The following is a 15,066-nucleotide window of genomic DNA, read 5'->3' on the forward strand; positions in this document are numbered from 1 at the left end:
TCAGGATGATGGAGCTAGGCTTTTTTCAGTGATATCCAGTGATAGGACAAGGGGCAATGGGTGTAAACTGGAACATAGGAAGTTCCACGTTAACGTCAGGAAGAACTTCTTTACTGTAAGAGTGACAGAGCACTGGAACAGGTTGCCCAGGGGGGTTGTGGAGTCTCCTACACTGGAGATATTCAAGGCCCGCCTGGACAAGTTCCTGTGTGATGTACTGTAGGTTACCCTGCTCTTGCAGGGGGGTTGGACTAGATGATCTTTTTAGGTCCCTTCCAACCCTTGGGATTCTGTGATTCTGTGATATGAGCAACACAATCCAACTGTTGCTGTGTGGCTGGACATAGGCAGTGTAGACCAACGTGTGCCCTTTCTCTGACTTCTGAGGCACGAATCTCTCCTGGTTACTCTTGTTGTAGACCCACGTGGTTAGAGACAGACTAACCCTAAGCCTCAGCCCTTGGACCTCTGAGAGCTCAAAGCTGAGCTAAGCCTTTGCACCAAGGTGTTTTCTCCAGTGACGGAATGGATCTTCAGAATCACGCAGCAGGAGATAGCAGATCTGGAGGCAAGCAGTTGCCAGCTGCCTGCAGCGCTGCTATGGCAGTTTCATTGCCAGGCGTTGACCTGCTCCATCCCAGTTTTGGAGCTCATTGCTGAGCTCACACCACTGATGCCCCCGCAGGGGCCCCATCCTGCCGAGGAGCTGCTGTGCAGACTTCCCTCCCTCCCACTGCAAGGTCCCTGAGCAAAGGTCTGTTCTTTTTCCAGGTTCATGGAGACAGAGCCCCTCGCCTTGGGTGTGGAGGAGGTAAGTGGGAATCTGTCTCACTTCCACATTTCCAGTGTAGCAAGCAGTTACATACTCCCACTCCCACTGGTGTCCTGGGTGCTGCTGCCAGAGTGGCCTCATATCATAACAAGCGCATCGCTGGTCATTGGAGAGGCCACATGGCAGGTGTTAATAGGGCTGGTCAAGAACACTCCTTGTGCGGCAGCTATGGAGGACTTTATCCATCTTGGTCCTCATCTAGTGGTGGGTAGGAAATTCCTGCAGCAGCATTTGCTGCAGCAGCATTTGCTGCGGCAGCAGTTGCTGCAGCATCTGGAGAGAGCAGGATGTGAATCAGAGACAGGGAAAAGCATGAGGAGTGCGAGGAGCTGGGCTGGATCCTGCCCCCGGCTCCACAGGCTCTCAGCTCCCAGTCTCGTGTTCTTCTGAGGGCAGGAAAAGGTGTTTTTGAAGGCAAGTTCTGCAGCAGAGAGAATTTCTTGCTGCCAGGAGACACCACAAATGAATGTAGTGTATTAGCTACTGCATTAATTGGGACTGTGGGAGAAGGTTTTCCCCATGGTCTCTCCGTTGGTGAGTGGAACGGCTGCAGTGTGAGATGAGGATGATGTTGCCTGTGTTTGAGGAAGAGGCCCCTGCAGCCACATCTGTCCTTTGGCCCAAGCTGAGGCTGCTCTCCTGCATCAATCCCGTGCTCCACGTGTGGATCTCTCCTCCCTGCCTGCAGGTTTTCGATATCCTGCCACTGCACGGTGAGCTGCAGCCGGGCCAGAGCCAGCGCGTCTGCTTCTCCTTCTTCGGCCACGCCAACACCGTCAGCCAGGTCACGGCGCTGTGCAGGGTGGAGGGAGGCCCGAGCTACGAGGTGGCTCTGCGTGGGGAGGCTTCGCGCATCAGCTACCTCCTGGACACCACCGAGATCGACTGCGGGCTGCAGGTACCGCACGCTGCTCTTGTCAGTGCTCCTTGCCTCCAAGCATGACCGGTGGGCTGCTGCCCACCCGGGTCCAGGGCTCTCCCCCCTTCCCAGCTGCTTTGCTGGCTCTGTGGCTTGGAAGTCCAACGTTTGGGGGATACCTCCAAGCTGGCGTTTAATGGCCATCTCCACCCCAGCCCAGCCCAAAGCTGGGAATCCCTCCTCTAACTAACGCTGCCTCCTGGGGCAGGCAGGATCCCAGTGGTGATCTGCAGAGGGATGTGTCCCTGAGACATCCATCCGCTGATCTGCTCCTAAAGCCCAAATGAGGTGCTCTCTTTTAATGCTCCTGATTCATCAACCAAGGAGGCAGCTGACCTGGGCTTCCAGTCACCGTAGCCGGATAGAATGTCCCTGAATAACCCTCACTGTACTTCTTTCCGGTTACAACCCCCACAGCTGTTTCCAGCTGTTGGCCCTGTGTGCATTGCCCTCTCTCCCTCCCTTTTGGCTTGTGTTGTGCCCACAAATACTTGTGTGCAGGTGCCTTTTCTCCTGAAATGCCCCAATGCCTCCTCCTGTGTTTCAGCTCGCAGTTGGGTGACACCTTCAAGTGCAGAGAGCTTGTGTCCCCTACTTGCTTTATTACTGATCTTTCCATGGTTGCTATTGCACCTCTGCCACAAATAGCTGTTCCTGTGTAGGGCCCAGGGGTACCCTGTGGCCGCGGCTGCCCAGGCTAACCCAGAGAGCACAGTGCCCATCTCTCCTGTGCGCGCCCTGCTTCTGGGCTGTGTTCCTTTGCTTTCAACCCGATGGAAGAGGAATGAAATTCTTGGCAGCAGACGTGTGCCTGTAACTTCCTGCTCTTCTGTCCTCTGCTCAGGTGTTTAACAGAGTCACGGAAGCAGCGCTGACCCTGCAAAACAGCGGGAAGCTGGGATTTGCCTTTGCGGTGCTGAGCCCCGGCACAGGCACTGCAGCCAGCCCTCTGCCTGGCGTGCCCCTGGTCGTGCCCAGCAGGGTGAGTAGCACAAGGGCTTCACCCGGCCTGTGTCAGGCTGCCCAGGAGAGCGCTTTGGGGGAAAACAGGGGGAATGAACACACAAGCCCCGTCCAAAACCAGCCAGGAGAGACAGGGCTGTGAGCGACTGTTGCAGGGGCAGAGGAGGTCCATCGAGCAGAATCCTAACGGAGCCCCTGATTGTCCTTGGGCGCCGCTGGCTCTGCTGTCCTACAGCAAGCACCAGTGGGAGGCACGAGTGCTCCGGGAGCTCTTTGGAGCTGAGTGCTGAGCTCTCTGGTTGTGCCATCACTGGAGCATCACTCCATCGCAGCTTGTCATCCTGCCTGGGTGTCTTAGAGCTGGAGCAGTGTTCCTGTCTTGGTGCCCTTTTGCGATGGGAAGAGGAAGCCAAAGGGCCAAGTGGCTTCCACCTTCCTCAGTGCCTGTCCGTCTGAGGGGTGACATGCTGATGTCCTCTCCTGCAAGCTGCTGCCAGGAGCTGCTGGCCCTGCTGGAAGCAGAGGCCCTTCTCCGTTCTTCCAGAGCAGCTGGTGAAAGAGCTTTGGTGTGTTGTGCCTGGCTCTGGCTAGCAGAGGGTAAACCCTGTGAGCAGAAGAGCAGTGAGACTCAGGCGATTGGATACAGGAAAGCTGGAGGTGGTGATGTCTGATGTTTCCTTATGTATGAGAACCTGTCTTGTGTTCTCAGCGCGTCTGTCATGTGAGCCATCCCTCCAGTGAATCCTCTTTGGTACACTGCGTCCCTCCCTCTTGTGTGCCCTGCAGGGTTACGTTGAACCTGGCAAGCAGCAAGTGCTGAAAGTGTATTACCTGCCAGGAGTGCCTGGAGTCTTCTGCAGGGCTTTCCAGATCCAACTGGGTCACCTGGAGCCAGAAAAAATCTCCCTGAAAGGAGAGGGGACCTTTCCCAGGATCCACTTGGACCTGCCCAGGAACATCAAAGGTGAGCACTGCCTGTCTGCTCGGCTTTCCCCCATGCCATATGCCCACAGGGCAGCTCACAGGCACCTCGAGCAGGCCTGGAGGTTTCAGGGCTGTCAGACAAGGTCAGCCCTCTGGTTGCTTCTTTAGCCTCTGGCAGACGAGCCCATGTGGGCTTTGCCGCAGGAACCATCGTGCACAGCTTGCCAAGAGGTCTGGGAAGATGATGGCTGGGCAGAAAAGCTTGGGAAAGCTGTAATAGAGGCTGGCAGGGATTTTGACAGGGGTTGGGTTTGCATCACGCTGTGGGGCTGAGATGCTCCTGTGTGGCGAGAAAGACGGGTGGGGGTGAGAAGCAGCAGGATCTCCTTTCCCTACATTGCTGGAGCAGTTTGTGTCTGGGTGTCGGGGGAATGGGGCTTCCCGTCTTCCGTGGGATTTGTGCTGCCCCACTGCTATGGGTGGTGTCCTGTGCTTTCAGGCAACGCCAAATATGAGAAGATCCTCCTAAAGGCCAAAGAAAAGCTGGACAAAGGCAGCCAGAGAGAAGAGGCCATTGCTCTGGGGGAGGCTGTGGCAGCCGAGCCCCGCGTGGACGACTCAGGCACCGTGGTGAGTAGAGCTGCTGCCCTGTCCCGCACGTGCCACCCTCCTGCGAGACACTGGAGCCCCTGCGCCCCACGGCAGCTGCCCAGGGCCCTGCCGGCACTGGGCACCTCCCTGCACACCCCTGGCCACGGAGTGTGTCAGCTCAGCGTGCCCCTTGGGCTGCCCACCTCTGGGAGTTGTCCCTCGTGGCGATGCGCCAGCTCCTGACTGCCCCAGGGAGATGCTGAAAGCTGTGCTCGGGCAGTTGGGTTTCTGGTGCTCTGAAGGACACACAGGGCGGTGCTGGGGGGTTTGTTGCTCACCGGCCAAGCCCTGCCAGGTTTACAGAGCGTAAAGCAGCAGCCTGAATGCAGCCTGAGGCTGTGCTGTGTTCTGTATCTCCAGGAGGCTCCAGCTCTCTCATGGTTCCCTTTCCAGGAGAGCTTTTGTCCAGGCTGCTTTGGCACTCACTGGAGGCAGGGACATACTTGGAGCTTTGGAAGGTTTCTGGCTTGTTTGTGTGTCTGTCCAGATCAGCTTTGATAACTGGGCAGGCAGAGACACTGGAGTTCATTTCTGTGGGGATATGATCCTGCCTGAGAGAGCAGGAAGTGTCACAGACACCGACCAGTGAGACAGACTGACTCCGTCGCCCCTCTCAACAAGAGCAGGGTGGGATCCTCCACCCGAGACAAGCTTGTGCCTTGGGAAGGACCTTGGCTAACCAGCCCCTGTCTTTCCTTTCCTCAGTGGGATGCTCAGCTGCAGATGCAGATGGAGGAGATGCTGATTGAGGAACATGCCCTGGAGCAGCAGAAAGCTCTCGCCTCCCGTCCCCCGGAGGACACTGCCTTTCACCAGCGTGTATATCGGAGGCTTCTCAAGTTAGTAGGGACTCCTGTAGCCTGTCTCCAGGGGCCGCGAGGGTAACAGCCAGCAGTGCAGCCCTGCCCCTGAGAGCTCCTTGTGTCTCAGAGTTGGGAATAGCTGAAGACTTCAGAAAGGGCCTGATGCTGAGAGCTATGCCGTGCTCCCTGTGGGCAGCTCGGTGTCCTCACTTGCACAGTGCTACCCTGAGCTCTGGAGGTGCTCCACTCCCCACAGTTGCTGGGTTCTGTTCTCAGAGCTGAGGGGGTGCAGACCAGCAAGCCCTTGCAGACAGCACAGGCACCACCCCTGCTGACCAGCTGTGAAAGGGGCATCTCCAAGCCGGTGTCTTTGTGCCGAGAAGCAGACCCCACTAAGCAGGAAGAGCAGGGAATGGTCCAGATCCCTTATGTGCTTTTCCAAGTGGGATTGCCTGCAAAAAGACCTTCACAGCAATCTTGTAGTGTTGGTTACTGCACGCGATACTCTCAAGCGCTGCTTTGGGGACAGATCTGGCTGCAGAGCAGTGGAGGTATCCTCTGCAAGGAAATCCTGTGAGAAGGTCCTGAAGCAGTTTCAGGCTTGGGCCGGACACCAGCTTAGCAGTTTCATTGAGACCCGTGGAGACGCAGTGGACTTCTCTGCAATGGCTTTTCACAGCATAGGAACTGTGTCCAGTACCCGCTTTAAACTGACTCGAAGATCCCGTTGGTGGCTGATAAATCCTAGGCCCTGCACTCCCCATGACTTAGCCAAGTCTTATTACTGGGTGCTCAGGTCAGGCCTTGGGTTTCCTGGGCTTGGCTTGAGTTTTCACAGCAGTGGATACAGAATTATCCACTCCATTTGCTTCTCCACCCCACGCCATGCTGGGCTTTACAGAGTGTCCTTCCTCCTCCTTTCAGAGCTGAGCTGCCCGAATACGTCCTGGACCTTGGCTATGTCATTCCCGGTGACATCCACACACACATGGTGAAGCTCACCAACACCGGGCACTTCCCTGCATCTTTCAAGGCCGATGGATATGTCCTGTATAACACAGGTAACCAGTGGTAAAGAGGCTTCACGGGGGCTTGAAGGGGCTGTCTCTGCCACATCAGCTGGAGCCATTGGGCATGGGGAGATTTGAGTACTTCCTTGGGCAGCTTTTTCCTCCTTAGTACCCCTCTGGCCGGTGCCCTGTTCAAGAGCCTGAATTCTGTCGAGCAGTGCCCAGAGACCTGGTCTGCCTGTGGCTGCCCTAAAAAGTCATTGCAGGGGCCAGATGGGCTGATCAGCGTGATCGCCTCTCAGCATCTGCTGCTCTTGGCTCCCGTGAGCACCATCGGAGTTTCTTCGTGCACTCTGAGGGTTTATGTTGCAGCCAGATGGACCCTCTGTGGTTCGGAAGTGCTTTGTTTAGAGTTCCTAGTGCCAGAGCACTTCTGCTCAGCCTTATTGAACGGCCTGTGGGATCCTGTGCCGTATCGAAACAGGCTTCGCAAAGAGGCCTTGGGGTAAGGCTGCAGCTCCGTCACACGGGGACTGCTGTCTGTGACGGGTGGCCAGGCGTCTCTTCTAAGCCGCTGTCCAGGGAACACCACAGCATTTGGTATCTTAGTTGGAAATTGTCCTTTGGAGAGGTGTATGCGTCCTTCCCTGAGATGCCTGCTGAAGGAATTGCTGGAGCTCCTCAACCAATGTGGTTCGTTTTTAGCCTGCAACCCCTGGATTCTGGCTGTGAAAATCCTTTTGCTTTGGGCAGTGACAAGGGGAGCAGAGCAGCTTCTCTGGAGATGGAAAGGGGTCTTTCACAGAGCTGCCAGCCAGGACACCCCTGTGGCCTTGCCGTGCTTCTGAGCCATTTCCTGTTGCTTGTGTATCTCAGCTGCTTGATTTTCCTGTGTTCAGGCTTCAGCGTGTGCCTGGACCTTGTGAAGCGCCTGCCCTGCTGTGAGACCAAGACATTTGAAGTGTGCTTTGACCCACAAAGTGCCAACGTGCCCCTGGGAAAGGTGGATGTGCTCCTGCCCATCAAGGTAGGCCAGCTTGTGGGGCAGGCAGCAGGTTGGGCACAGCAGCGAGTGTCAGCCGGGCTCTCAACTGGATGCTCTGTCCTTCTCTAGGTCAGAGGAGGCCCCACGTTCCAGGTCCGCCTGCGTGCCATTGTGGCTGAGCCGTCCCTCTGCCTCTCGAGGGACAGGCTGGAGTTCTCCTCTGTCCAGTGTGGGCAGTGGCAGGAAGAAACCATCCAGCTCCACAACACGTCCCAGGTCCCCTGTAAATGGTCCATGAGCATGAATGAGGCTATTAAGGAGGTAAAGCACAGACAACGTGTAACACACAACTTCTCGGTTGGGTTTTCTTTGCCTCTCTTGGCTTTCCCGCCCCTCTGACTGCCTGAGCACTTGGGCTGCAGCTCGCTTGAGGAAGCTTTTGAGGGTACAGAGCAAGGCTGGTTCACCTGGGCCTGCTCACTAGCTGACGCTTCACTTCTCTGCCATCTTCACCCATTCCTCCCCCTCCGAGGACACTGCCTCCCCATCTGCCTGCCCTGCCAACATGTTTGCCCTCCAGTTCTAGGCAGGGGTGGCCACGTCTGGGTGGGATGAAGGTGCTCCCTGCACCGTGCCAGCATCTCGGAGCACTGCAGGAACCGAGGGTCTGTCCTCGCAGACCAAGGAGACCTCACGCGACTGGTTTCTGTGCGCAGGTGGACAAACATCTGCCAGCGAGCGAGCGTGACAAGCTGCGGGAGGAGATGAGGCCCGCGCCCTGTGGCTTTGAGGTGCTGCCCTCAGCTGGAACCCTCGCTCCAGGACAGCAGTGCCATGTCCAAGTCCGTTTTTCACCCACGGAAGAGGTGAGTTTGGTGGGTGTCACCCCCAGGAGGACTGTCAGGGCAGTGTGGTAAGGGGAGGCCAGCACAGGGAGCGGGGAATGAGCTCTGCCTCCGCGTGGAGCTTTCTGCCAGCCCTGTGCCCACCGTTCCTCAGTTTCCCCTGCACGGTCCCACGCAGTTTGGGAGTCAGCTTAAATGGTGGAGCATTCCCAAAGGCAGTTTGCATGTGGCCACCGTGACTTGGAAACTGGCAGCGTGTGACAGGATGGACACAAGTGCTTCCATGGCTGGGGACAGTCGCAGGGATCTTTCAGTTGCTCGTGGAGATTTCAGCGTCTCGTGTCTGGCTTTGACCAGAGCCAAGCACTGAGCAGAGAAGACGATCCTTATTTCTGTCCAGTGAGAGCTCAGCTGCCTCTTTCACACAGCTGATGTTTGCCCGGTGCTGCAGCGCCAGGACTGTGTCTGAGAAAGCAGACTTTTCTCACGTGCGTTGCGCTCCCCCACGACTAGGTGAAAACCTCTGATAGGCTGTTTTAGATCCATCTGGTAGCCAACTGACCAGTTACACTCCCCAGCAGGACTCACCGCAGTTACTCAGAGCCATGCAGATGCTGTAGCCCCTGCTCTAAGTAACTGCCTGGTTTGGGTTCAGCTTAGAGGTGCTGAGAAGACCCCTGAGCCTGGGGCGATTGTTGCCTTGGAGGCGCTGTCACCTGGGGCTTCACGGAGGAGCTTTCTGTGCTGCTTCTTTGCAGAAGTGCTACCGGGGCGAGCTGCAGATCCAGATTTGCCAGAGCAGCCAACGCCTGCGGGTGCCGGTCTTGGGATGTGGTCTGGAGCCACGGCTGGAGTTGAGCCCCGCAGAGCTCGAGCTGGGACCGCTGCTGCCACAGAGCCATGGGGAAGAGGGGACAGTGGTGGTGAAGAACCCCTGTGGGGTTTACTCACTGGAGTTTGACCAGCAGCACCTTGCTGAGGAGCAGGTGAGGGGGAAGGTCTGTGCACGCTCCTGGAGATTCCCAGCGCTCCAGCATTCCCAGGCTTGTGCCAGGGAGACGGGGGCAGCGCGCAGGGCAAAGCCCGGTGGCATTCCAGGGTTAGCCGGCTCTGCTGGCAGGCTGTGGAGGGACTTGGATAATCCCTGCCACTGGGGGGAAAGAATATGGGAGGGGATGGCTCGTCTGGGGAGTCTGTTCACGTGGTGAAGGTCCAGAAACTCATGCTGTCTGTGGTTTCTCTTCCCTCTGTGCGCAGCTCCTACGGACACCTAAAGACGACAACAGCCACAACAGCTTGTTGCTGCCTCCGTGTGCCCCGGCTGAGAAGCTGACTGTTGAGGCCCAAGGAAGGGGCATAGAAATGAAGGTGAGATGAAATCTAAATGCTAAAAGTGCAGGTGGCAACCAGCATGGTTTTCTCATTTCCTCATCTCTTCCCCAGCCTAGCATGGTTTGTGTTTCTGCCACGAGAGTGGCAGAAAACCTCTTCTCCTTCTTTCCTTTGGCTTGATATCAATCCCTCCTGCCTCAGGTTGACGTTGTGCATCCACCAGGAAAGGTGGTGAAGCTAGGAAACATCTGCATTGGGCAGACGGTGAAGAAGATCGTCACCATAGCCAACAAGAGTGCAGGCCCTCTCGCCTTTAAGCTCAGAGTCACATCCACCGTGCCAGAGTTGCAGGAAGCTGGGGTAAGTGCCATTCCTTCTCTGCAGAGCACTTTAGCGTGCCTGCAGGGAGCGATGAGCTGCTGTGGGTGGGAGGTAGTAGCTAATGACAGCTGTGGGCTGCCCTGGCTGCCTGTGCCTGCCCCGTCCTCCCTGCTGGCACTGCTCTCCCAGCAGATGCTTGCAGTGTGAATGCTTCAGCTGAGCTGGGTGCCAGGACTCCCCGAGAGCCACAAGTGAGAAGGCGGCACAATTCCTCTAACCTGTTTTAGACGCATAGGTCAGGATGCAGCCACATATTTTAGATCTGGAAAGGCGAGGGAGGTGAATCTTGAAAGAGGGAGGGTTACAGCTCTGTTGGAACTTCCATGAAAGCTTTAGAAGGCAGAGGTGACCTCACCGTGACCAGGTGGACACATGGCAGAAAACACCTTTGGTATTACCTAGGAATGCCTACGAGGGAATGAGTGGGACTGGGTCAGTGTTGGTGCGGACAGAAGAGGAATTGGAAGCCTCTTCCCTGAGTCTGGTGAGGGAGGCTCCGCAGCTGGCTTGCCAGATGAAATAGTCTCCACTCATCTCTTCGGGTAGGTTCTGTGCTTGAAGCCCAGCAAGGAGCTAAAGCTGAAGGCCAGAGGAGACACCTGCAAAGTGGAGGTGACCTTCTCCCCGAAGCGCCGCATGCAGCCGTTCAGCGGGGAAGTGCTGCTGGAGTGCCGCGGGCTGGTGCGCTCCCTCTTTGCGGTGCGGGGCTCCTGCCAGGGCAGCCTCGTGAGCTTGGACCAGGACCAGCTCAGCTTTGGAGCCGTGGTACGGCAGAGCTACACGTGCCGGCGCGTCGTCATGCGGAACGCGGGCGACGCAGGAGTCAGGTAAAGCAGGACCCCCCCGCCTCTCTGAGGGCTGATTGCTTGGATGAGGGTTGTGAGGAGCCGTAGTGTGCCCAGATAGCTCCTCTCTGCTTCTCCATCCCGCTGGAGAGTCGTGCAGCCATGGCCGTGCAGTCAGGCCCTGGCAGTTAGCAAGGGGGTACGAGCAAAAGCTCATTTAGAGATGGGTGCGTGGGTCCTGCCCAGCCTGAAGCCTTATTGCCAGGTGGCTCAGCATCAGGCCTGAGATGTGGTGGGAAAGCCCACCAGAGACGGAGAGCCTCACGCTGAGACTTACCCTGCCTTGACAGCTCCCCGTGGCTAATCCTTCTTTCCTGTCCTTGTGCTTTCCTTGGCAAGGTTTTTGTGGGACGTGGAGAGCTTCCAGCCGGACTTTTCTATCAGCCCCACAAAGGGTTACATCAGGCCAGGGGTGGATGTCCCCTTCGTTGTGACCTTCCGCCCCTCGAAGCTGAGCCAGGCTGTCCAGTACGAGGGGCTGCGGTGCTTCATCCCGGGCAGCGAGGCGCTCCGCCTTACGCTATCAGGATCCTGCGTGGAGGCCCCTGGCACCAGAGAGGTAACGCAGCAGGGACAGGATGGGCCCCTGGACCCCAGCATTTGCGCCACATCTCTCCCAGGGCAGGAACTGAAGGACACTTGCGAGCGCAGACTGGCTTGTGCCGGGGTATCCCAGAGAGAAAGTGCTGGGCAGGACTGCCAGAGTTCCTGAGCCCTGTCATTGCCTTTCTCCCCTGTTCGAGGTGTTGCTCCTCCAGTGAGCAGCTCGGTTGTCCTGGCTCTGCACTGCAGCACCCGTGCCGTGGGAGCACCCTGCCAGGCTCTCCTGAGACCCTCCCCACAGAGCCACCCCGCTGTATCCCAGCACTGCACCCGCAGCCACACTTCTCCCCCGTGCCGGGCCAGGGGAGGGCATTCAGCAGTAGGAAGGGGCAAGGCATCTGCATCCAGCCCCTGGGAGGGGGTAGCTTGGGAGCAGTTGGCTCTTGCTCCCAAAGAGAGCATGGAGCTCCTCTTCATCCTGCCCATGAAGGAAAGGGCTGTGTGGCTGCAGATCTGTCCTTGCACAGCAGTTTCCTTTCAGGACTCCCCTGAAGTTTCCTTCCACCCAGCATGCGAAAGGCTTGTTCTGCTCCCTTCTTCAAGAACAACCAGCTTGATTTACTCCAAAAGCTGTGGCCAAAGTGTAATTTTTGCATGTGACAAGGAAAAGCTGCTCCCCGTGCTCCAGGACCTGGTGTAGAGCCAGCGTGAGAAGAGTGGCAAGGATTGTGGGTACGACCCAGCAGCCTCTGTGCTCCTCTGTTGCAGACCCTGACTTTCAGCTGCAATGTGCGTGAGAAGCAGAGCCAGACCATCCTCCTGTCGAACCCGAGCAGCGAGGCCTGGACCCTGCAGCCCATTGTTGAGGGGAAATACTGGAAAGGGCCTGAATTTATCCATCTGGAGGCCAGGCAAAAAGAAAAGGCCTACCAGGTCACCTACAGACCCCTAACCATGAGCTGTGGGAACAAGAAGCATCAGGTAGGTGAGCTGTGCCAGCGTGCTGACCCTCGTGGCATGACCCTCGTAGGTCACTCTCCTTTGGGCAGGAGGTTGGCCGAGATGACCTTTGGAGGTCCTGTCCAAGCTGAAGGTGTCCTGTGCTCTCTGTTGGAAGCTGGGTTTTGTGGTGGCTGGGGGCCAGGCACGGGCAAAGGGCAGATGGGAAGTCGGGACTGAGCACCAAACGTGTTGGAGCAGCTAACGTAAAAAGCCAGGCTTTCTGCAGGCCAAGAAATGAAGTTTGTTCTGCGTAGCTCTGGGTCGCTGCTTGTGGCAGCCCAGGGGGCTCAGAGACCCCCATGCTCAGCGCACGGGCTGCACAGGCTCTCCAAGCCCCGGGCACAACCACTTCTGCCAGCAGCACCTGGCTGGTGTCCTTCTGCAGCTTGCAGGGAGCAAGAAGGGCAAAGCTGCCCTGCAGTTTGTCAGTGCCGTCCTGGCCGTGAGCAGGCAGGTGGGAAACGAGAGAGATCTCTTGAGGGTCATGCAGGAGCTTTGGGAGGAGCCCTTCCTGCAGGTCTCAGGCTGGGCACATGGGGGTGACTGGCCCCTCTGCAATGTTTTCTGTGCCAGGCCAGCAACAAGCTCCTAAATCCAAGGGGTCAGTTCAGAAGGGCTCTGTGGTGCTGGAGCTGCCGGGTCCTTGTCGCGCTCCTTGTCCCGCTCCAGCTGGCCTTACAGTGGGCCAGGTCAGAGATTTCTGGCCTCAAGTCTCCAGGGTGCTCAGCAGATCTGTGCCCTTAGGGTCGCACGTGCTCAGCATCTCTTTAACGTACAGCCTGCGTGAGGAGTCTTGCAGCTTTCAGCTGCTGTGGAGGCAGAGGCAGGTGTCTGGGATGCACGGGCACCCAGAATGAGCATGGATATGAGCTTTCCATGGCCCATGTCTGGGGGCCCCTGTTGTGCCAGCTTACAGGCTGCTCTCTGGTCAGCGCTGTTGGGGCTAAGGCCAGCAGGACTGAGGCAATGGAGCTCATCAGGGACGGCCACCCCCTGCCCACGGCTGTCCCTGCATGAGCACAGGCTGGCAGGGACATGCCCAGGTGAGTGGGGCCAGTAAGGGAGTGTTGGGATGTGCAGAGCAGCTCTGCTGCAGGGCCCGTGTTTCCTTGCTTTGCCCAGAGATGATGCCTCTGTGTCCTGTAGTGTCCTGTGGGCCACGCACCCGCTCACAAGCAGCTCAGAGCAGGTGCGACGCTGGCGTCTGTCTCCTCCTGCGCGGGACAGGGCTGCAGTCACAGCTCTGCCAGCTGGACGTGCTGAAAGCTGCCTCAGTGAGAGCCTCAGGCGTGGGACTGTCCAGGGGTGCTCCAGAGCCGACTTGTCCTATTCGTTGTCTGTAGGGCTCCATCTTCTTCCCCCTGCCGGACGGGACAGGCTTACGCTACCAGCTGGAAGGAACTGCTGAAGCCCCCAGGTGTTCAGGGGCCATTTCCCGGCAGGTTCCGTGCAGGAATTCCCACACGGAGCTCATCCCTGTGTCCAACTGGCTGCAGAGACCACAGAGGTGAGTCCAGCCCAGGGAGTCTGGCCTCATGAGCAATCCCTGCAGCAGCACAAGGAAGGAAGCTTCCAGTGCCTGGAAGCTCCCTCCTGAAAGCTTTTCCCTCTCCTTGGCTGTGTCTGGCCATACCCACGTTCTGCCTGTGCAGAGCCATCCTGGAGGGCTTTCCTCCAAGGGGGGTGAGAGCTGGCACCCTGTGCCCGAGGCACTGAGGATGAGAGGGACTGTATTGTACCCCCACACGATGGGTATCCTATGGGAGTCCTTCCTGTTGACCTTCACTGCGTCCTTCTCACCCGCAGGTTCCTGGTGGTTATTGACATGCTCAAACCAGAGAACCTGGAAAGCAGTTCCGTGCTGCAGGGGTGTTCATACATCGATGTGCCGAGCTCTGCGAAGAAGGACTACCAGCTCACCTTCTTCTCCTACAAAGAAGGAGTCTACAGGGCAAAGGTGAGTGAGGACACTGGTCTGCAGGGCCCTTCAAGGAGCTGTTGGCTCACTGAGAAGCTACACGCCCGTTTTCATACCTCCACGTGCACGGGTCCTATGAAATACCACAGGTGCTTTCTCTGGTCTTGCACTCCTCCTCGCTGGGTGCTCATAGCCATTCCTGGAAGCAGGGCGCTGAGCTCGGTGGGCTCTTCCGGGTCTGTTTTCATGTGTGGAATGAGCAGCACTTCCCTTTCTGTCTGATTCAGGTGACCTTCCTCAACGAGACAACCGGAGAGTACTTGTTCCACATGGTGACTTTCAAGGTGATGGCTTCGGGACCCATCGGCACTGTTGAAATGAGCACCGCCGTTCGGCAGAGAGTGTCCTCCACCGTCAAGGTGGACAACCCTCTGCCTGTCCCGGTGACGTTTGCCATCAACTGCAAAGTGCCGGACGTCAGCGTTCCACAGCACTTTACTGTTCCTGCACAGTCAAAGGTAGGAGCAAAGCTCCTCCGGCTCACTCTGCTCTCCCTACTCGTGGCCGGAGGGGGGGCTCTTGGAGGGTGATGCCTGTAAGGAGCCATGTGGGGCCTCTTTCCGTGGTGGCAGCTCCCTGCCGATGACGTAGAGAGGGAGCAGTGTGCGAGAATATCCCCAGTGGGAATCATCCTGCGCTGGTGGAGTCTGCCCTGCTGGCCCCTGTAACACGCCGCCACTGGGCGTCACGTGGCAGGCCCTTGTGCCATGTGCCCCTCATTTAATGTGTTGCTTCCAGGTGCGAGTGGCTGCAGGACAAGCCTGATCCCGCGGCCAGGTTGTCTGCAGCCTGCATTGACAGGAGGTGGTGTGTGCCCTGGGGGAGCACAGGGGCTTTTTAGGGTGGGCAGCTTCTGGCATCATGCTGGAGGGCTCTGAGCTGTTGGGATCTGTCCCTGAGTGAACCGTCCCCCAGAAGGAGCAAGGCTGTGCCCGAGAGAGAGGGAGTCAGAGCGGGGAAGGCAGCCCAGCCTTCAAGCGCTGCCTGAGCAGAGCAGGGACCAGCTGCCCCCTTCTCAGGCACACGTGTTCCCTGCCTGTGCCTGACGCCGTG

At 57.7% G+C, this 15,066-nt stretch overlaps 1 protein-coding gene across 1 annotated transcript in view; it reads left to right on the forward strand.

The window, feature by feature from the left end:
- LOC136005921 (hydrocephalus-inducing protein-like) overlaps window positions 1–14,778 on the forward strand; it is a gene marked incomplete at its 5' end in the record, with an annotated part of 47,960 nt that extends 33,182 nt beyond the window's left edge. Inside the window, 18 exons of the mRNA XM_065663812.1 lie at window positions 772–811; window positions 1,521–1,730; window positions 2,596–2,733; window positions 3,501–3,678; window positions 4,138–4,268; window positions 4,995–5,170; window positions 6,017–6,153; window positions 7,002–7,129; window positions 7,217–7,408; window positions 7,804–7,953; window positions 8,691–8,855; window positions 10,258–10,472; window positions 10,830–11,022; window positions 11,817–12,014; window positions 13,379–13,542; window positions 13,842–13,992; window positions 14,241–14,471; window positions 14,752–14,778. Coding sequence (XP_065519884.1) covers window positions 772–811; window positions 1,521–1,730; window positions 2,596–2,733; window positions 3,501–3,678; window positions 4,138–4,268; window positions 4,995–5,170; window positions 6,017–6,153; window positions 7,002–7,129; window positions 7,217–7,408; window positions 7,804–7,953; window positions 8,691–8,855; window positions 10,258–10,472; window positions 10,830–11,022; window positions 11,817–12,014; window positions 13,379–13,542; window positions 13,842–13,992; window positions 14,241–14,471; window positions 14,752–14,778 — 2,824 coding nt within the window. The remainder of the gene's footprint in view (window positions 1–771; window positions 812–1,520; window positions 1,731–2,595; window positions 2,734–3,500; window positions 3,679–4,137; window positions 4,269–4,994; window positions 5,171–6,016; window positions 6,154–7,001; window positions 7,130–7,216; window positions 7,409–7,803; window positions 7,954–8,690; window positions 8,856–10,257; window positions 10,473–10,829; window positions 11,023–11,816; window positions 12,015–13,378; window positions 13,543–13,841; window positions 13,993–14,240; window positions 14,472–14,751) is intronic.
- Window positions 14,779–15,066: the final 288 nt, after the last annotated feature.

Source organism: Lathamus discolor, chromosome Z, assembly GCF_037157495.1.
Source record: "Lathamus discolor isolate bLatDis1 chromosome Z, bLatDis1.hap1, whole genome shotgun sequence".
NCBI lineage: Eukaryota > Metazoa > Chordata > Aves > Psittaciformes > Psittacidae > Lathamus > Lathamus discolor.